This window comes from Rhinatrema bivittatum, chromosome 8 (assembly GCF_901001135.1).
Source record: "Rhinatrema bivittatum chromosome 8, aRhiBiv1.1, whole genome shotgun sequence".
Classification (NCBI taxonomy): domain Eukaryota; kingdom Metazoa; phylum Chordata; class Amphibia; order Gymnophiona; family Rhinatrematidae; genus Rhinatrema; species Rhinatrema bivittatum.
The window spans coordinates 84,109,341-84,131,615 of record NC_042622.1 but is presented as its reverse complement, the minus strand read 5'-3'; the positions used below and the strand labels follow the sequence as shown (position 1 = coordinate 84,131,615).

The following is a 22,275-nucleotide window of genomic DNA, read 5'->3' as shown; positions in this document are numbered from 1 at the left end:
TGGGGTTTTCACTCGGTGCGCTTCACCTTTCACTGAAAAAGACAGCCCAAAGGGAAACAGCCATCTGTAGCGGATTTCTTCCCTTCTCAAAAGCTCAGTAACTGGTTTGAAATCCCGCCTTTTCTTAATGGTCACCGGGGAAAGGTCTATGAAAACCATAACCTCGTGGCCTTGCCAATGCCACTTGTTTTGTCGCCGGGCAATACCTGCTATTTTCTCCTTTAACACATAGTCCTGAAAGCAGGCAATAATATCTTTGGGGAAATTATTGACCCTCGGGCCCAGAACCCGGTGCGCCCGAACAAGCTTGACCTCTGCTTCCTCAGGTAGGGACTGGGCCGTCTCTCCATCAGTCAGGAGCATATCACAAATTTGTTTCACCACAGCCGCACTGTCTGCATAAGCAGGGAGTTCAGGCACTCCGCGAAAACGGAGGTTGTTCCGCCGTGACCTATTCTCTAGGTCCTCAACCTTTTCTTGCAAACGGTCCACTTCAGATTGTATAAGGGTAATATTCTCGCGGTTTACCTTCACCTCCTCGCTGTTTGCCTCAGCTCGGGTCTCCACCTCAAATAGGCGCCGCCCGTTCTCGGCCAAGTCCCCTTTAATATCTTCTATCGAGGCACGTAGGTCTGCCGTGTTTGCAGCCAATTCTTGCTTTAGATCTGCGAACCACCGCTTCATGTCCGCCCTGGTAGGCAGGTCTGAGGTATCCAGCGGGTCCTCCACCATCTCCCCGGGCGATTCCGCCGCGTCCACGCTGCCAGCCGCCATGTTGCCTCCCAGCGATTCCTCAGCCAGCGCCAATTTGTGGTATGAGTATTTTTTAAAATCGAGCGGTTTCTTCCGACTCGACATTAGATGAATGCAGGGGTGCCCCGTGTGCTTTTTGGCCCCGAACTAGGGCCGTTGGAGTGCTCGATGCAGTAAGATGCTGTCTCGGAACAGAGGAGCCGCGGGTTCAGGTTGCCATCTGCATGGATGACGTCACTTCCTCCCACCCACTACCACTTAAATCTGTCCCTGCTCCTTCTGTCCTGCAGGCCTCCCTCCATCACCTACATGTGCCGTAATCAGCTCTATGGTGGCCAGTAGGATCACTGCCTCGTGATGAGAGGAGGGGAGAGAGAGAAAAACACATCATCCTCCAGAGCCTGGTGCTGCAATACTGCTTCTCTCCTCCTCCTCACTCCTTGGTATGCTCAGCACAGCCAGAAGGACTCTGTTCCCAACTGCTCCACTGTTTAGCAGTTCACTGTGCATCGGCCCCCGGCAGAAGAGAACAACATGATCTGAGCTGCTGTACAGCCAATGGGAGGGTGAGTGGAGGGACTGGGGAGTGGAGGCCAGGCAGTGGTAGCAGATTTGAGGGGATGTGGGTGGGGGGGGAAGTAGAGTAAGGGGGTGGGGACAAGAGTGAGTAAGAGGTTGGGAGAGAGGACAGAGGACTTGAGGGGTTGTGAGGAGAGGGAGTGAGAAGTGCAGGGTGCAACAGGGAGTGAAAGGTTGGTGGTGAGGAGGCAAGTATGAGGGAAGGGATGTCAGGGATTGCAGAGACAGGAAAGTAAGTGAGAGGTGCAAGGGGCAAGATTGGCTGTGGGTGGGAGGATTGGAGGGGATGTGGGGGAGGCAGGGAGGGAATTGGAGAGGATACAGGAGACGGACTGAATGAGAGGATCAGAGTTGCTGTGGAGTTTGCTAGGGAATTGGGAGGGGGTGAAAGAATCAAGGAGTTGTGAGGTATGAGTAGGGTGATCATAGGGGTGTGTGTGGAGAGACAGTGAGGCTGAAGATTGGAGAGGTGTGTATGAAGGGAGAGCGAGTAAAAGAATAGGAGTGGGTGTGGGGTGTGAGTGAGGGTATTGAAGGAAGTGTGGAGTGTAAGTGAGAGTCAGGATATATGATAGGGAGAGTGGTGTGAGTGGATTATTACTTCCTCTCCTTATCCCCTTTTTCTCCTCCCCCCATCCCTGATCCATCCTTCCTCTCTTCTCCTTCCTCTGTGCCCCTATCCCTCTCCATCCCTTATTTCTCCTGCTTTAGACCCACTCACTTCCCATTCCCAGATCCCTTCCCCTCCTCCTCTTTGTCGCCAACACCAAGATTTTACTATTTATTTTATTTATTTATTTATTTCGGATTTTTATATACCGACATTCTCAATACAAGTATCGAATCAGGTCGGTTTACATATAACAAAACTTTCGCACAAATGGCGTTACATGGAACAGCGTTTCTTAACATATAACGTATAACATATTGCATTTAGCATATAACCTATAACATATAGATATTAATAATAAATTAAATTAAATATTACATAGATAATAATAATAGTAACTCGTCAACAGGACGTAGGTAAATATTCGGCATGTTTATAGCGAGAATAAATATCTAGAAAAAAATTAAAGGGTAGACTAAATTGAGATTTGAGGGTGCACAGACCATGTTGATGTGCAAAGTATGCGAGAAATCCATGAGTTAAGGAAGACAGATGAATCAGAGAAGAAGTCTTTAAGAAGTCTTTAAGGTGAGAAGTTCAGATCTGATGTAGTTGAGTCTTGATGGGGGGTAAAGGTGAAACTGGATCTGGTGTTGAGCTATTTTTCTTTTGGCCGGTGTCTAAGTAAACTTGTGATTCTGTATATGTTTGCCTGAAAAGCCACGTTTTTAGATTTTTCTTAAAAGTTAGATGGCAGGTCTCTTGGCGTAGATCTGGCGGTAGTGAGTTCCAGAGTGTGGGTCCGGCTGTTGAGAGTGCTTGTTTTGTTAATGTGGTTTTGATCGGGGGAGCATATAAGGAACCTTTGTAGTTGTGCCTGATGGGTCTTTGAGATGTGTGAAGGCGGAGAAGCGAATTTAGATTTAGGTGGGCGATGCCCATTATGTCCTTGTGGATCATTGATAGAGTCTTGTAGGTGATTCTAGCTTTTATCGGAAGCCAGTGTAGGCTGTGAAGAATAGGTGTTATGTGGGCTCTTTTATTAGTGTTGGTGAGTAGCCTTGCTGCTGCATTCTGCACCATCTGTAATGGTCTGGTGGATAAAGCTGGGAGACCTAGCAGTAGAGAGTTGCAGTAGTCCAGCTTAGACAGAATTAAAGACTGGACTACTAGTCGGAAGTCGCTGAAGTGAAGAAGAGGTTTGAGATTTTTCAGCACTTGGAGTTTGTAATAGCATTCTTTAGTTGTGTTGGTTATAAAGGATTTTAGGTTAAATTTGTTGTCAAGACGCACCCCCAGGTCTCTGACGGAGGTGGAGAGGTTAGTGATTGTATTTGAGAATTGAGTTACGCTTTGAAAGTTGGTAAGGGTGTGATTTTCGTCTGGTGAGATGATGAGGATTTCTGTCTTGTTTGGGTTAAGTATGAGGTTCAAGCTGGATAGGAGAGAGTTGATGGTTTGTAAGCAGATATTCCAATGCGCCCAAGTTTTTTGTAGTGATTCTGTGATGGGCATGAGAATCTGAATGTCATCAGCGAAAATATAGTGTTTTAGCTTGAGGTTAGAGAGTAAGTGGCAGAGTGGGAGCAAGTAAATATTAAATAGCGTAGGAGAGAGAGATGATCCTTGTGGTACTCCTCGAGTTGATTTGATAGGTTGCAATTCTTCATTGTTGATTTTTACTTTGTAGAATCTATTATCCAGGAACGATTGGAACCAGCTATGTGCTTCTCCTTGAATTCCAATGTCGGATAGTCGCTCGAGTAGTATGGTATGGTTGACTGTGTCGAATGCGGCGGATAGGTCAAGAAGAGCGAGGAGGTAAGGTTGTTTTTTTTCCAGATTAAGAAGTATGGTGTCGGATAACGATGTTAGGAGTGCTTCAGTGTTTTGTGATTTCCTGAAGCCGAATTGGAAAGGGGAGAGAATGTTGTTATCCTCCAGGTATTCCGACAATTGTTTGTTGACGAATCTTTCCATCACTCTTGAAATAAGGGGAAGGTTAGCGATAGGTCGGAAATTTGCAGGGTCATCCGTTGAAAGGTTTGGTTTTTTTAGTAACGGTTTCAAAACTGCTATTTTGAGTTGGTCTGGGACCTTTCCTTGTATTAAGGAGCAGTTGATGATGTCTGATATGGGTTTAGAAATGGTGTTTGGGGTCGCTAGGAGAAGATTGGAGGGTATAGTATCCAGAGGATGGGAAGATGGTTTGAGCTTCTTGAGGATAAGTTCGATTTCTAACGATGAAGGAGTTTCGAACGATGAAAGGCTGTATTCTTTGATAAATGGTGTGGTTGTCAGCTGTAGTACTGTTTTTTGTTGGGTAAGGATAGGCTTGAGGAGGTTGGTGATCTTTTTGTTGAAGTAAATTGCTAGTTCCTCAGCTTTGTTGGCTGCTAGTTCATCTGGAATGCTAGGAGGAGTAGGTTTTGTTAGGGAAGATACAAATGAGAATAGAGCTTTTGGGTCCAGTGCAAAGTTGTGAATTTTTTTTGCAAAGAAGTCTTTTTTGGCTTTTAGGATGGCTAATCTGTATGTGTTAAGATGGTATTTGTAAATTCGCGTTGTGATGGTGGACGGAGATTTGCGCCAGCTGTTTTCTTTTTTCCGGAGTTCTTGTTTGAGGGTTTTGAGTGTTGGAGTGTACCACGGTTGTCTTTTTGCTTGGGGTGGTTTTAAGGATTTGGTGGTAGCGGGACAGGTAAGATCGGCAATCTTGTTTGTAATATTGAGCCAGGAGGTAATAGCTGAGGATGCGTCTGTTAAATCCAGTCGGTCGAGTTCTGTGGAAAGTAAGTTACTAAGATTGTCTATGGGGCAGGGTTTCCTGTAACGTATAGTGGTTACTGGATATATGGGACGAGGCTGGTCTGAAATTTGAAGTTCTGCCGAGATGACGTGGTGGTCCGACCAAGGGACTGGGACGCAGGTAGGGTTATTGGTTGGTGATATGCCATTGTTGAGAAAGATCAGGTCGAGTGTGTGTCCTGCTTTGTGCGTGGGATCTTTGACTATCTGGTTGAAGCCTAAGTGGTTGAGAGCTGAGAGAAGGATATCACAGTTATGAGTTAGTGGTGTGTTATTTACATGTAAGTTGAAATCTCCCATCAAAATAGCTGGTTTGTCCTGTTTGCAATGTTTGTTGTGAACTCAATTAGAGGTGAAGGGTCTGTGTCTAAAGTTCCAGGTGGTGAGTAGACTAAAGCTATTTGTAGATGGTCCGAATTGAAGAAGGCAATTTCAGTCTTGTTTATTGTGGTAGATAATTGGAGTGAGAGCCCTAGGCCTTTTTTTGTGGCTAGAAGGATCCCTCCACCCCTTTTTTTGATTCTAGGGATTGAATGAACGTCATATAATAAAGAACCACATAAATAGGAAACAGAAATGTCAGAAAAATAATTTTATTTCTATAAAGAAAAAAGTACATTTTCAATATGGAAATATAGGCAAAATTATGCAAATTTGTCACATTATATCTGCAGATTTTTAAAAAAGTCTTGCCACAGAATCTTGAAAAATCTGCCACGGTAAACCAGGGATTCTACTAACAGTAAATAATTATATTTTAAGTACCACCAGCCTGTAGGAGATTCTTTGACTGACTGCACTCACTATGGATTGATCATCTTTTGGATACCATTAGATCCTACTTTTTAGAAGACTGGTACTAATGTTTAAGATTATTTTGTAATTTTTGTGAGGTTCTTTGTGCTTCTTAGTGTTTAACTTTGTACTATACAGAGGTTATGCCTCTGTATAGTGTTTAACTTTGTACTATACAGAGGTTATGCCCACTTCGGTTCACTTAGAGATTCATTGAAAAATAGTTTGACCAGGGATGCCTCAACATTTGCAGACAACTGTAAATCCTTCTGATAAACGAATAATAAATTAAACTGGAAGGCTGCTGGGCGCATGGTAGACTCACACTGCTCCTGGCAGCATCATCCAGTGAGAGGGTGGAGACTTTTAAACCTTGGGGTTTCTCCAGGGCAAATCTCTTTGATATCTAGCTCACTTTCCATTTGAGTTTCTGCCATTTTAGCCCCCTGTGTCTCAGAGATCATTGCAGGTGAAGCAAACCTGGAGGTGGTAGAGGGAACACTTTATAAGCCTCTCACCTGATGTGCATGAGGTTCTCGTCCATACTCCAAGGATTCTTGGGAGTTGTGGGAACTGGAATCCCATGTTTCTAAAGGAGAGGAAGGAACAGTATACAGTCAGAATTGGCATTAGTCACCATCACCCCTCCGAGATACACTGTCAAGAACAGAATATCTGAGAAGGCCCATACTTTCCTGAGACCCAGTTACTGAAGTGTCACCTTAGACCAGGCTGGGCTTTTTGAACATCCACCCCCACCACCCGCTCCTGCCCAATGCATTCTGGTACATGTACTGCTGATTTAAAATGAAATAAGCAAGACTGAAAACCCCATAATGCACTGGGATGCAACAGCAGAAAACAGCTATAAGATTATTTCGGAACATAAGCCCACTCCTAGCCCTTGTCACAGCCTTCCACTGGGGCCAGGCTCGCTGCCTGCTCATGGGGCATGGAGGAAGTCTGCCCTGCAGGACAGTACAGCACATTCAACAGCAGGAAATTTATCAGTCTTTAACTTCATTTCCAGGTTTGCCCAAAGCTGAGATAACACAGAGGTTGGCTCTGAGCAAGGCTGTGACCTCGATCTTCATTTGCCACTGCTGAGACTAACTCTGGCAGTTGGAGTTCCCCTTTCCTTCTCCCCGGACAACCAGCAAGCGGACAGACGTGGAGTGAAAAAAGGGCTGAGGTTTTATTAAGGTAATTAAAAACATAATGCATGATACTATTCCCTGGCATCAGGGTGAGGCCAGTGAACCAGATCAGGTAAGCACACATATAAGAAAGACCGTGTTTACCAGCTTGGCAACAAGCTGAGAAGCACCTCACAGTTTCCACTATGCAAAACTATTCTGTTGCTGTTAATAACCTTTATTTGGCCCCCCACTATCTAAAGCCAGTGACTGCTGCGCTCCCCCTGCCACCTGCCAGCAGAAACCAGTCTCCACCTTGCGGCCACCGCTACCCAAAGCCAACTGCCCAGGTGCTCCCTGACACCTGCCTCTTACCCCTATGCCCAGTTTCAGCCCTTGGTCAAGGTGGGCCTGTCTCATTCTGACGTTCAATCGCGTGCCCTCCTGAGTTGGGGGGCCCCCATCTCCCCCTGGGTTAATTTCCATGTTAAGTGTTCCTGCTGAAGTATTCCCTCGTCTTCCTGTTTATCTAGGGGAGGGGGCTGGGGCACCTAGGAGGTGTTTATCTTAGCTGTCAGGAAGAATCTCTGAGGGCTGCTGCCACTTTGTTCCTGGTGTAATTTCCCAGTTAATAACCTCCTTTGAGTTAACTCTGTACATTAAGCCTCTTCCCCTCCCAGAAGGCTCCTGACAGATCTCCCTGGGCAGGGCTGGGGAGATAAATACCAGCAGAGATGTGTGTGGTGGTGGTGGTGGGTGGGGGAACCTCTTAAGTAGACACAAGGGTTTGGGTGATAAATTGCTCAGTAAACTCCTTTTCCTTTTCAGAAACTCCCTTTATCTACTCAATTGTTATACTTGAAGGTCTGTCTACTGGCTAATTTGTTTCCTTTGAAAAGGGCAGCTCCAAGGCATGAAGTCAAATGGCAAGAGACAGTCAAGTGAGAACGGCAGATAGACAAAGCAAGACTGAAAGAAAGACAAGAAGAGAAAAAGAAAGAAAGGGGGACAAGGAGGGAGAAAATCAACTCAGCGAAGTGTCTGGGGTAATGCACAAGAGAGAAAGGAGCCAGTAAGTCCTCTGAAATGTGAATATAATAAGCCCAACACTGCTGAGTACTGGGGGATGCAGGCGGGCATACCACCATGCACCCTGGCACAGAAGCTAATCAGGGAGCCAATTTTGATGAATTATTGCATTTAATGTCAAACAGATGTGACTAGAACATTGCCCCAGCTGGGGAACAAATGGAGCACTATAACAACCAGAAAGGAGGGTCAGAAGCGCCAGATGGGGAGGAAGGGAATGGGGAGGGGCAGTTCAGAGTAACATTAGTTAAAATTTGTAACCTATCATTAAAATCATCCATTGTACCTGAAGACTGGAGGGTGGCCAATGTAACCCCAATATTTAAAAAAGGCTCCATGGGCGATCCGGGAAACTATAGACCAGTGAGCCTGACTTCAGTGCCAGGAAAAATAGTGGAAACTATTCTCAAGATCAAAATCGTAGAGCATATAGAAAGATGATGCAGTTGGGTGCTGCAGGCAGGATAGTGGACCCTTGGGCCGGTCTACCCAGGGTGACCGGGTAGGCCGGGAGGCAGAGCCACAGGCTGGCGGTGTTCACCCGGGAACCAGGAGCCCCCCAGGAGGAGCCCGTAGGGTCCTGGAACCTTGGGACTTGGGATATCAGCTCAGAGTCAAATAGCAGATAAAGCCTGGGCAGGGAGTGTAGTAAGAAAAGTCCAAAGAGTGAAGGATAGTCTGCAGGCCGGCAGTGCAGGTCAAGGGCCAGCTGATGACAGGACAGCGAGCGGCAGCGATACCTGTAGAAAGCCGGACCGTGAGGCAGGGTTTGGAGAATACTGGACCGGGAACAGGCTGAAGGCTGAGGTAGAATCGATAGCAGACTGTGGACTGGAACAGGCTGTAGACTGGAAGGGAGTCTGCAGCTGGCTGTGGATTGGAGCAGGCTGTAGGCTGGAACGGAGTCCGTAGCTGGCTGTAAACTGGAGCAGGCTGTAGCCTGGAATGGGGTCTGTAGCTGGCTGTGAACTGGAGCAGGCTGTAGACTGGAATGGAGTCTGTAGCTGGCAGTGGAACTGGAGCAGGCTGTAGACTGGAACGGAGTCTGTAGCTGGCTGTGAACTGAAGCAGGCTGTAGCGGAGTCGGGAACGGACCAAGGTCGGAGGCAGGCGGCAGGCTGAAGCGAAGTCAGGAACGGACCAAGGTCGGAGGCAGGCGGCAGGCTGAAGCGAAGTCAGGAACAGACCAAGGTCGGAGGCAGGCGGCAGGCTGAAGCGAAGTCAGGAACGGACCAAGGTCGGAGGCAGGCGGCAGGCTGAAGCGAAGTCAGGAACGGACCAAGGTCGGAGGCAGGCGGCAGGCTGAAGCGAAGTCAAAGGCAATCCAAAGGTCAAGTCAGGAACGAGGAACAGACGAAGCGCAGCTCAAAACTACAAGGCAGTAGTGAACCTCGTTGCAAGGCAAAGAGAAGGTGTCCGGACGCCGGTTATATCAGGCTTAGGGCGTGACGCCATTAGCACAGGCGGGGCCAGACTTCCGGGAACTGTGCGTACATAGTGTGCGTCCTCACGCGCGCGTGAGGCAGCGGGGAGACGGGCAAGCAATGGCGGCTGCCACGAGGAACCGGCAGAGCCGTAGGCGTCCCGGGCATGCAGAACGCGGCGTTTCCAGCAGCGGAGGTGAGCAGTGTTCAGAGCTAAAGAAGGGGAAGCGGTGGAGACCGCAACAGAAAGACATGATTTAATGGGACACAGTCAACATGGATTTACCCAAGAGAAGTCTTGCTAACAAATCTGCTTCATTTTTTTGAAGGGGTTAATAAACATGTGGATAAAAGTGAACCGGTAGATGTAGTGTATTTGGATTTTCAGAAGGCGTTTGACAAAGTCCCTCATGAAAGGCTTCTATGAAAACTAAAAAATCATGGGATAGGAGGCGATGTCCTTTCGTGGATTACAAACTGGTTAAAAGACAGGAAACAGAGAGTAGGATTAAATGGTCAATTTTCTCAGTGGAAAAGGGTAAACAGTGGAGTGCCTCAGGGATCTGTACTTGGACCGGTGCTTTTCAATATATATATATAAATGATCTGGAAAGGAATACGACGAGTGAGGTTATCAAATTTGCGCATGATACAAAATTATTCAGAGTAGTTAAATCACAAGCAAACTGTGATATATTACAGGAGGACCTTGCAAGACTGGAAGATTGGGCATCCAAATGGCAGATGAAATTTAATGTGGACAAGTGCAAGGTGTTGCATATAGGGAAAAATAACCCTTGCTGTAGTTACACGATGTTAGGTTCCATATTAGGAGCTACCACCCAGGAAAAAGATCTAGGCATCATAGTGGATAATACTTTAAAATTGTCGGCTCAGTGTGCTGCAGCAGTCAAAAAAGCAAATAGATAGAATGTTAGGAATTATTAGGAAGGGAATGGTTAATAGAACTGAAAATGTCATAATGCCTCTGTATCGCTCCATGGTGAGACCGCACCTTGAATACTGTGTACAATTCTGGTCGCCGCATCTCAAAAAAGATATAGTTGCGATGGAGAAGGTACAGAGAAGGGCAACCAAAATGATAAAGGGGATGGAACAGCTCCCCTATGAGGAAAGGCTGAAGAGGTTAGGACTGTTCAGCTTGGAGAAGAGACGGCTGAGGGGGGATATGATAGCGGTCTTTAAGATCATGAGAGGTCTTGAACGAGTAGATGTGACTCGGTTATTTACACTTTCGAATAATAGAAGGACTATTAACACATTTAAGACTAATCGGAGAAAATTATTTTTCACTCAATGCACAATAAAGCTCTGGAATTTGTTGCCAGAGGAGGTGGTTAGTGCCGTTAGTGTAGCTGGGTTCAAAAAAGGTTTGGATAAGTTCTTGGAGGAGAAGTCCATTAATGGCTATTAATCAATTATACTTAGGGAATAGCCACTGCTATTAATTGCATCAGTAGCATGGGTTCTTCTTAGTGTTTGGGTAATTGCCAGGTTCTTGTGGCCTGGTTTTGGCCTCTGTTGGAAACAGGATGCTGGGCTTGATGGACCCTTGGTCTGACCCAGCATGGCAATTTCTTATGTTCTTATGTTCTTATGGAATCAGGCTGACCAGAGGATCAGGGTCCCTAGGGGATAGGAGACTCAGGATCACAAGGGTTGGCTGGGGACGATCGTGTTGAATGAGTCTGATTGGACATTTTTGATTAGGTGACTAGAGAATTAGATCAAGGACGAGCACTTGATGTGATTTATTTGGATTTCAGCAAAGCTTTTGACCTTGAGGTTCATGAACAAAATGAGAAGCCTGGGAGTGGATCCCAAGGTGGTAGAATGGATTAGAAATTGGTTGACTGACAGACAGCGAGAAGCATGAAAAATGGAGTGCCTCAAGGATCAGTTCTGGGGCCGGTTCTGTTCAGTGTGCACAATATTGCAGATGGGTTACAAGGAAAAGTTTGTCTTTTTGCAGATGACAATAAGATCTGCAACAGAGTGGACACACCTGAAGGAATAGAGAGAATGAGAGATGATGTAAGAAAGCTTGAAGAGTGGTCAAAGGTTTGGCAACTGGGATTCAGTGCTAAGAAGTGCAGTCATGCATTTGGAGTGAAGAAATCCAAAGGAGCTGTACGTGCTCGGGGAGGGGAGGGGTGGGCGGGAGCGGTAAAAGACTGATGTGTATGGACCGGGAGAAAGATCTCATAGCGATACTGTCTAAGGATCTGAAGGTGGCAAAGCAATTGGCAAGGCAGTGGCCAGGGCCAGAGGGATGCTGGCTTGCATAGAGAGAGGAATAACCAGCAGGGAACAGGAGGTGGTGATGCCCTTGTACAGGTCTTTGGTGAGGCCTCATCTGGAGTTCCATGTTCAGTTCTGGAAACTGTATCTCAAAAAGGATAGAGACAGGATCGTTCAGAGAAAGCTGACCAAAATGGTGTGGGCTCTGCACCGAAAGACTTATGAGGTGAGACTGAAAAACCTAACTATGTATAACCTGGAGGAGAGGAGAGACAAGGGTGATATGATACAGACTTTCAAATACCTGAAAGGTAATAATGTAGAGGAATCAAACCTCTTCCGATGGAAAGCTTTACAGCTAGGGGTCATGATATGAAACTCCAAGGGAGCTGACTCAGGACCAACCTCAGGAAATATTTTTTTCATGGAAAGGGTGGGGGAAACATGGCATGCCCCCCCGGGAAGAAACAGTGAAGACAAGAATGGTGATGGAATTCAAAAGGGCCTGGGATAAACACAAAGAACCTCTAGTGGCTAAAGGATGAAGATGAAGTTACAGGGTAACCCGTATTAACTAGGGTACCCTGCATGCTGGATGGACCCCTTGGGTCTTTTTCTGCCATCATTTACTATGTTTCTGTGAAACTAGGATGCTGTCCAGGAAACATATGAGAAAGCAAAGTAGGGGAAGAAAGAAAACATCTTTGAAAAAGTAACAAGGTTTCTGCTGTGCTGTGATGATATGCATGGTGTAATACTTCTATCTGACAGAAATGTATGGAAGCTTGCCAAATCTTTACTGCCCTACAAATACATCCATTTGCTCCATAAACCAAGTACATCAGGAAAGTAACAACATACTACAGTGCCTCCTCCAAACCATGTCTGAGTCTCTCCTCAAAACCCATCCAACAGCTTACCCCAGACCTTGCACAGCCACTCTCCTCCAAACTCCTCCAACAACTTCTTCCACAGCCTGCACAGGCTCCTCCAAACCCATCTGACAGCTTCCACTCGAGCCTGCATGAACACTCCTCCAAACATATTCAAAGCTTCTCCTAGAACCTGCACCACCCATCTCCTCCAAACCCATCCAACAGCTTCCCCCAGAGTCTGCAACACCACTCTTCTCCAAACCCATCCAACAGTTTCCCCCCAGAGCCTGCACAGCCTCTCTCCTCCAAACCTATCCATCAGGCTCCCCCAGGGCTTGCAAAGATAGCCTCCTTCTAATCCATCTGACACCCTCCACTACACTCCATATGCATGCTCTCCCAGGGACTGCAAAGAGTTCTTCATAATTCCTTTATCCCTCCCCCCTCCCCCCCCCACCTGTCGCTCACTCACACCCCAGGGATGAGACTGCTGTTTCAGTGTACTGCAGTGATAGAAGAGGTCTGCATGCCCCAGTGACTTCACAGTCACACTTCGCTCCATTACTTTTCAAGAGCTTGTTAGCCGATTAATGCTCTTCTTTGTTTATTCTGAATGAGCTGTAATCACCAGCACAGGGGGCCGTAAAGTAATGCTCTTTCCTTCCCTCCCAGGCTGCACAGACTTGTTTCAGAAGCTATCACATTCTCACTTCCACAGGAGACATCTAATAATTTTTACACAATCTTACCCTGGCATCAGAACATGGAACCTTTGCCTGAGCCAATCAGATTCACTCTACAGCAGGCACTGTCTGCAGTGGCCAGGATAGAGATAGTGACTGGCACTTCTACAGGAGTCACAGAAAGAGAGGGAGAGAGATCCAGTAACCAGCAGGGAGAGAGAAAGAGAGAGCTGCACCCAGAAGAGACAGAGAGAGAACCAACTATCAGCAATGAGAGATAGAGAGCCTGGAGAAAAGAAAGCTGGAACCAAAATTAACTTTCTGTTTTCAGACAGTAATAGTACCTTTAGTTGGACCTCTGCTACGGGAGAAAATTATCTCAGAATAATGCCTGCTACCTCGGTTTCTATCACCTCAATAACACATGGGATTATGACTGAGGAGGGAACTGACTATCTGTTCTTATTCCGATTCAGTAACAGCTATCCCGAAGCTTCCAGGAATGCAGCAATACCCCTCTCCAGCACACGGCTGCTCACATGACTGTGCTCTGGGGTACTGTCACTACATAGGTTTCCTCGGTACATTCTGCTAAGATATTATGTTGTCAGCAGCAGTGCTGATTCTGGCCGCACGGTCCTGAAGAGTCAATAGCTATGACCTATTTGGTGCTCACACACTACAATGCTCCTTAACCCTGGAAGCTGATTTCATGTCCTCTCTGCTTATCAGGACTTTAGGGTACTCTCTAAAGAGAGTTCAGCTCTGTCAGACACATTTTTCAACTTCCCAAATAATTTTTCACACCTTCATTTTCATTGATGATAAGACAGAGGACTGACAGTGCTCTAAGACACTAGAAATATAGATGTCAGCATATAAAACCATTTGATCCACCCAGTCTGCCCATGTGTGCCTGTCTACTGTGCTGACACAGGTATGGCTCAACCTCTGCTCTTTCCCTCACTTCCTCTGTTATTCCCCTCTTCTGCTATTATTTTGGCTCCCATAACTTCCACAAGACACCTGATCTAAGTATACATCCTCTCAGTGGTAAGTATTTTCTCTCCTTCCTTTTAAGCCTTCTTCCCTTTAGTTTCATATGATGACCCCTTATCCTTGAACTTTTCATTTTATGGTAAATGCTTCCTTCTGGTAACTTACTGAAGCCTGTTAGATATTTGAATATTTGTAACACATCTCCCCATTCCTTTCTTTCTTCTAGAGAGTACATCTTGAGCGCCTGCCCTTCTCTGAATTGCCTCAACCTTATCAGTCCTTTTGTAGATGTGGTTTCCAGAGCTGAACACAGTACTTAAGATGGGGGTCTCATCAGAGACCTGCATAGAGATAGATACTATTACTTCCCCTCTTTTTCCTAAAAGACATATCTGCTTATACACCCAAGTACAATATTACAGTGACATAGTAGATAATGGCAGAAAAAGGCCAATTGGCTCATCTAATCTGCCTGGCTATTTCTATACACAATGCAAAGATATATCCTAGCTGCCAGCCATAGAAGTATAACCACTTGTAGAGTATGACTCGGTTTTTGTTGGCTTCCTCATTGGTTTTCTACCATCATGGGTAGATTCCCAAATAAGCTTATGTATAATCAAAAATGGTCATCTCTATTTACCTTTTCATTTCTGATAAATCTTACTCTAACTTAGTAATTGCTGTCTTAAGATGCTTTCAGAAAAATCTTTATCTTTATTTTAATGTTTCTTTTAACTAATCATGTACTTCATTGTATATTTTTAAATTGTGTTTTTATATATTAGTACATTGTAAACCAATGTGATGTTTCCCCATGGACATCAGTATATAAAAACAAACAAACAAACAAACAAACAAATAAATAAATAAATAAATAAGATCCCATGTTTAATCCAACATCAGCCTTCACTGCCACCATGTTCCACCACTGTTATGCTTAGGCTGTGAACCCTTGGGCCGCGGGAGGATGGAATACCTTAGGAGGTGGATCCGTAGGTTCTCCCGTCGGGTGGCGAGGCAGGACAGAAGATGCGACCAGCTGACCCTCGGCACTGGAGACTGAGGTGGCTGTGGAGGCAGACGAGGAGTCGTGACGTCGAGGAGGCAACTGCGTCTTCGCCACTGGAGACCCGCGGTCCCACCGGGAGGAGCCTGTAGGGACCCGGGCCGCTGGGACTTAGGTGGACCTTTGAGAGGTCAAGGAGTTGTGAGATCGGTGCAAGGGCTAACTGGAGCTTCACCCCTGGAAGCCCATGGTCCCCCCGGGAGGAGCCCGTAGGGACCCGGGCCGCTGAGAATTAGGTGGGCCCTTGGAGACGATAGTCCAGAAGAAGTCCGAGGTCAAGTGCCAGAGGGTCATTGCTTACCAGTCCGAGGTCACACACCAAGGGATCACCGCTTGCCAGTCCGAAGTCACACACCAGGAATCACCGCTTGCCAATCTGAAGTCTGGAACCAGGAATCACTAAGACGAGACAGGAACCAAGGAACAAGGATCCAAAACACACGAAGACTCACCGAAGCAAGCAGACCTGACCAATGAGGATCGTTGCCAAGTCAAGGAATGAGCAGAGGAAGCCTCCTTTTATACTTCCTCTGCTCTGGCTTATTGGAAGCAGCTGTAGGTAGCTAAAGGGATCAGGTCCCTTTAAATCTGGTGAGGAGGTGCGGCCTCACGCCTAAGATGGCAGCAGCCATCTTGGATTCCTGGCCCACGGGGGAAGCTGCTCGACGCTGCGAGGAGGGAGCAGGGACGGCTCCCAAGCCTGGGGACCTTTGTGGATGCCCGTGCTGGCGCGTGGAGGCCTACAGGCCTCAATACTCGCGACTTACCCGACGCTGCCATGGCGGCCTGTCTGCCCAAGTCAGGTAGGGGGACGCGGTCGCAGCCGCCTGAGGCCGTGGAACACAACAGTACCCCCCTCTTTAGGGCGCCTCCCCGGAGGCCTGGGTTTAGACGGATGGTCTTTATGAAACTGCTCAAGCAAGCCCCAGTCTAGTATGTTGGCCAACGGCTCCCAGGTGTTCTCTTCAGGGCCGAACCCCTCCCAGGCTAGCAGATACTCCCATTTCTTTCTATGCTTCCGTACGTCCAATACCTCCCGGACTTGATAGGTGAGGTTGTCTTCGGAGGCAATAGGTTGGGGAGTCAGAGGCGTACTGGAAGGCCAAGATAACACCAGAGGCTTCAAGAGGGAGACATGGAACATGTTGTGTATCTTGAGTGAAGGCGGTAGACGGAGCTGATATGATACCGCACCAACCTGTCGAATGATGGAAAATGGCCCAATAAATTGAGGGGCCAATCATGCTGATGGCAGCTTCAGGCAGATGAACTGGGTGCTCAGCCATACCTTTTGACCCGGCCTTAGGGGCGGGTATGGTCTTCATCGCTGATCGGCATACCTTTTTGACACTTGACTGGCTTTGATCAATGCGCGCCGTGTGGAAATCCACAGGCAGTGTTGCTCATCTGCAGAAAGTTGGGCTACCGGGGACGTGACTGAAATGGGAATTGGCAGCGGCGGGTGTGGCTGCTTCCCATAGACTATCTGGAATGGCGAGGACCCAGTAGCCATGGAAAGATGAGAATTGAGTGCAAATTCTGCCCATGGCAGCAGACTTGCCCAGTCATCCTGTTTCTCATTTACGTAAATACGGAGGAACTGCTTTAAACATTTGGTTCGTTCTCTCCGCAAGACCGTTGGTCTGCGGGTGGTAAGCAGAAGTATAGTCCAGGGTGACGAACTTCTGGCAGAGGGCCCTCCAGAATCTGGCAGTAAATTGAGGGCCTCGGTCCGAGAGGATAATTCTTGGTAGACCATGTAGTTTAAAAATGTGCTGGACGAATGTGGTGCGGATGGCAATCCTGGGAGTGGCACGAAGTGTGCCATCTTACTAAATCGGTCAACGACCACCCATATGACCATGTTCCCACTGGATGATGGCAAATTGACCACGAAGTCCATCGCAAGATGGGTCCATGGTTCCGAGGGAGCTGGTAAGGGCTGAAGCAAGCCTGGCATCGAATGTGGGATCCTCTTATGACGAGCACATGACTGGCAGGACTCTACGTAAGACCGGACATCTTTGTTGACCTTAGGCCACCAGTAGTATCAGCGCAGGGTCTGTAAGGTCTGAGATTGTCCTGGATGGCCGGAGTAACGAGAGTCATGAGCCCACGCCAGGACTTGTTTCCGCAAGTGCGGCGGAACCAGAGTTTTCCCGGGAGGGATGGTCGTGGTGGCGGACAGTAGGACACGTGACGGCTTAATGATGAACTGAGGGTCATCCAACGTCTCAGTAGCCTTGAAGACACGTGGCAAGGCATTGGCCTTGAGATTCTTCCTGGCAGGTCTATAGCGTAGAATAAAGTTGAATCGGGTGAAGAATAACACCCAACATGCCTGTCGAGGGTTGAGTCGTTGTGCCCGATACAGGTACTCAAGGTTTTTATGGTCCATGTAGACCGTAAACTGGTGTTGTGCCCCCTCTAGCCAAGGACGCCATTCTTCTAGGGCCACCTTTATGGCTAAGAGCTCCTTGTCACCAATGGCGTAGTTCCGCTCTGCTGGAGAGAACTGACGAGAGAGAAAGGCACATGGGCGTAACTTGTGATTTTTGGAAGTCTGGCTCAGAACGGCGTCCACTTCGATGACAAACGGCCGTTGCGGGTCCGGATGGCGTAGGCACGGCTGTTGCAGGAACGTCTCTTTGAGGTGGTGGAAGGCGGCCTCCACTCCCGGAGGCCGGTTATTGGGATCCGCACCTTTCCAGGTCAAGGCTGTCATTGGGGCAACAATGGATGCATAATGAGGAATAAAGGATCGGTAATAGTTGGCGAAACCTAAAAACCTTTGGAGTGCCTTCAGTCCGGACGGCTGCGGCCATTCCCGAATGGCTTTTAGCTTCTGGGGGTCCATATGGAATCCCTCACTGGAGACAATATACCCTAGGAAGGGAAGGGACTCCCGCTCAAAAAGGCACTTTTCAAGTTTCGCATACAGTCTATGTTCCCTTATACGTTGCAATACTTGGACGACGTGCTGACGGTGAGTGGTCAGAGAGTCCGAGAATATCAAAATGTCATCCAGGTACACGACCACACACCGATACAAGAGATCATGGAGTATCTCATTCATGGTGTTCTGGAACACCACTGGAGCATTACAGAGCCCGAACGGCATCACTAAATACTCATAGTGGCAGTCTCGGATATTGAAGGCCATCTTCCATTCATCACCCTCCTTGATGCGGATCAGGTTATAGGCCCCTTGGAGATTCAACTTGGAGAAGATCCTTGCACCTTGCAGCCGATCGAAGAGCTCGGAGATGAGAGGCAAGGGGTAGCAGTCCTTGACCGTTATAGCATTCAGGCCCCAGTAGTCGATGCAAGGGCGAAGGGTTCCATCCTTCTTTCCAACGAAGAAGAACCCAGCCCCCGCTGGGGACATTGACTTCCAAATGAAGCCCCTCTCCAGGTTCTCTTTGATGTACTGTGTCATGGCCTGTGTCTCCGCAGGCGAGAGGGCATAGGTGCACCCCCGAGGGGGCACAGTGCCAGGGAGGAGTTGATGGCGCAGTCGAATGGTCGATGAGGCAGAAGTATCTCGTCCTTTTGCTTTGAGAAGACATCCGCGTACGAGGCATAGGAGGCCGGCAGGCCCTGAAGACTGGTGGAGGCAATGGAGCATGAGACTGGAATCACTGATTGGAGGCAATTGCCGTAACAATTCGCCCCCAGCGAGATAGCTGCAAGGTCTTCCAGTCGAACTGGGGACCGTGTTCCTGGAGCCAGAGGAGGCCCAAAACGACAGGATGTATGGAATGCTCCAAAATATGGAAGGGTAACTGCTCACAATGAAGGAGTCCAACCCTCAACTGGACGGGTTCCGTGATGTGTGTCACACGTCCCGGGAGGGGTTTACCCTGGATAAATGAGATGACCAATGGAGCTGGAACACGGACCTGTGGCATCTTCAAGTGCTCCACCAGACTCTTCATAATGAAGTTGCCGCCGGCGCCAGAGTCTACCAGGGCTAACGTGTGGAATTCTCTGGTCACCGACGTTAGTGCCACTGGTAGTGTTAGTGGAGGTATAGGTGAGGTTAGGCCCAAGAAGAGACCTCCTTCAGGTCCTAGACCCGGGAGTTTCCCGGTCGCGCTATTTGATGGCCCACTGCACCGCAATAAAAACAGAGGCCTTCCTTCATTCGCCGCCGGGGCTGAGTGGAAAGTCTCCCATGACCCAATTCCATGGGCTCATTGGGCGGAGGTCGGGAGGTTCCCGATCTAGCCTTGGGAGAAGGTGAGCGTCGAGGGCGCCTGGAAGGAGTTGTGGCTTTCGGTGTCATCTGGGCCTCTTGACGGCGCTCTTGGTGGCGCCGATCTATACGCCCTGCCAGATCGATAAGAGCGTTCAAGGACCTAGGTAGTTCCTGGCCCGCGAGCTCATCCTTAATTCTGGAGCTAAGCCCCTGAAGGAAGATGGTTCTTAGACAGTCGGGGCCCCAGCCGAGCTCCGATGAAAGGGTCCGGAAATCTATGGCAAATTCGGCCAATGTCCTTGAACCTTGGCGTAGTTGAAGCAGTTTGGGCCCAGCGGAAACCTCTTGTGTAGGATCACCAAAGCTCATCCGGAAGAGCTCCCAGAACTCCCTCAGATTGCTCAGAAAGGGGTCATCCCATTCCCAGAGGGGGGAAGCCCACTCTAGGGCCTTCCCTTCGAGGAGCGAGAAAATGAAGGTGGTCTTGGTAGCGTCGTCGGGAAAGAGGGCCGACTACAGGCGGAAATGCATGTTGCACTGGTTAATGAAACCCCTGCAGGCCCGGGGTTCCCCTGAGAAGTGTGACGGTGTAGGCAGGCGGATTACTGGACGGCCCCCGGAAACCACCGCCAGAGACGGCAGAGTGGGGTTCATGGGCCTCAATGCCTCGAAGCGCTGGTTCAGGCCCTCCACTGCAGAGACAAGGGCGTCCAGGGTCTTTTGCTGGTCCATCAGATGCTGGGCCATTCCAGGAATGGCCTGGCGGGCGGATGCCTCCGCCGGTTCATGGATTTGGCAATCTGTTATGCTCAGACTGTGAACTCTTGGGCCGACGGGAGGATGGAATACCTTAGGAGGTGGATCCGTAGGTTCTCCCGTCGGGTGGCGAGGTAGGACAGAAGATGCGACCGGCTGACTCTCAGCACTGGAGACTGAGGTGGCTGTGGAGGCAGATGAGGAGTCGTGATGTCGAGGAGGCAACTGAGTCTTTGCCACTGGAGACCCGTGGTCCCACCAGGAGGAGCCCATAGGGACCCGGGCCGCTGGGACTTAGGTGGACCTTTGAGAGGTCAAGGAGTCGTGAGATCAGTGCAAGGGCTAACTGGAGCTTCACCCCTGGAAGCCTGCGGTCCCCCCGGGAGGAGCCCGTAGGCAGGCAGCTGGGACTTAGATGGGCCCTTGGAGACGATACTCCACAAGAAGTTCGAGGTCAAGTGCCAGAGGGTCGTCGCTTACCAGTCCGAGGTCACACACCAAGGGATTGCCGCTTGCCAGTCTGAAGTCACACACCAGGAATCACCGCTTGCCAATCCGAAGTCAGGAACCAGGAATCACTAAGACGAGACAGGAACCAAGGAACAAGGATCCAAAACACACAAAGACTCACCGAAGCAAGCAGACCTGACCAACGAGGACCGTTGCCAAGTCAAGGAATGAGCAGAGGAAGCCTCCTTTTATACTTCCTCTGCTCTGGCTTATTGGAATCAGCTGTAGGTAGTTAAAGGGATCAGGTCCCTTTAAATCTGGTGAGGAGGCGAGCCTCATGCCTAAGATGGTGGCGGCCATCTTGGATTCCCAGCCCGCGGGGGAAGCTGCCCAACGCCGCGAGGAGGGAGCAGGGACGGCTCCCAAGCCTGGGGACCCTTGGGGATGCCCGCGCCGGCGCGCAGAGGCCTACAGGCCTCAGTACCCGCAACTTACCCGACACTGCCGTGGCAGCCTGCCGGCCCAAGTCAGGTAGGGGGACGTGGTCGCGGCCGTCCGCAGCCGTGGAACACAACAATCACAGAATCCTGCAACAATCCAAACAGCTACTAAAACCAAACTTCTATCCTTCTTTGACCCCCTGGCCAACACCTGGGTTTCCCATTGCTTTGTCACACTGACTAGCTACCCTGAAGTCATTAGGAATAGTGACTACTAGCTCTCGCTCAGAATAATGTCTCCAAATGGATTAAGACTGCAAATACCTTGAGAGGAATGAACCTCACTCATAAGCCACAGCATGCTGAGTATGATCTCCATCTCTCAAATTTACTGCTAATGCCCTTTTTAATATTTGCATTGTGTCAAAAAGCGCTTCCTCCTGGAGTAGATAAGATATCACATGCCTGGAAGTTCTTTTTAGTCAGGCCAGTGGTTCTCAGTCCTACCCGAAGACTGCAGGCTCTTTCCTTCCAAAATGGGATTTGACCCTTAGATTTCTGCACTCCAGAGGCACTATTCTGCAATTTTTGAATTAAAGTCAATTTTTTTAAAGTAATCTTTTCTCTTATCTATTCTTCCTGGAATATCTACACAATTGTATATTTTATTACCGGTATCTTCTGCAAACTGGCATACTTTACATTCCAACACTTCCTCAATGTTAGTGGACCTAGCATTGATTCCTGGGGGACCCTGCTGGTCACTTTCCTATCCACACTATGGACTCTGCTGATTACCGACCTCTAAGTGCTGTGTTCAACCAGCTTCTCACCCAGTTTATCATTTTTCTTCCATCTCCTAGACTGACTAGCTTGTTCAACATTCTTGTATGTGAAACAGTGTGAAAGGCTTTATGGAAATCAAGATAGGTCATATCTATTGCACCTCCCAGTCTACTATTCTGGTCACTTCCTTACAGAACTCAGTCATGTTGTCTATGATCCTGTAGCCATTATACCATTGTCTTCAAGGTGCTTCACTAGTCTATCTTTCAGTAAAGCTTCCATTAACTTGCCCACCACTGATATCAAACTAACAGGTCTGTAGTTTTCCACTTCCTTCTTGTTTCCACCCTTGTGTGGTACTATATCCGCTCTTCTCTAACCTCTTAGAACCATTCCTTTTTCAAGTGTTAAGTTGAATAGAGCTGTGAGGGATACAGTCAGAAGCTCCTTTAGCCCCTCCAGTATTCTGGGATGTACCCCATCAGATCTCACAACACTGTGTATTTTCCTTTGTGCCAGAATATTGAATACTAAGGATGTGAATCGTGTGCCCGATCGTC

The 22,275-nt window shown here is 48.3% G+C and overlaps 1 protein-coding gene across 2 annotated transcripts in view; it reads right to left on the bottom strand.

The window, feature by feature from the left end:
* ASS1 (argininosuccinate synthase 1) overlaps positions 1-22,275 on the bottom strand; it is a 230,497-nt gene that overhangs the window by 155,012 nt on the left and 53,210 nt on the right. For both annotated transcript variants that reach the window (XM_029612119.1, XM_029612120.1), the window contains exon 8: positions 6,064-6,134. In XM_029612119.1, the coding sequence (XP_029467979.1) occupies positions 6,064-6,134 (71 nt within the window). The remainder of the gene's footprint in view (positions 1-6,063; positions 6,135-22,275) is intronic.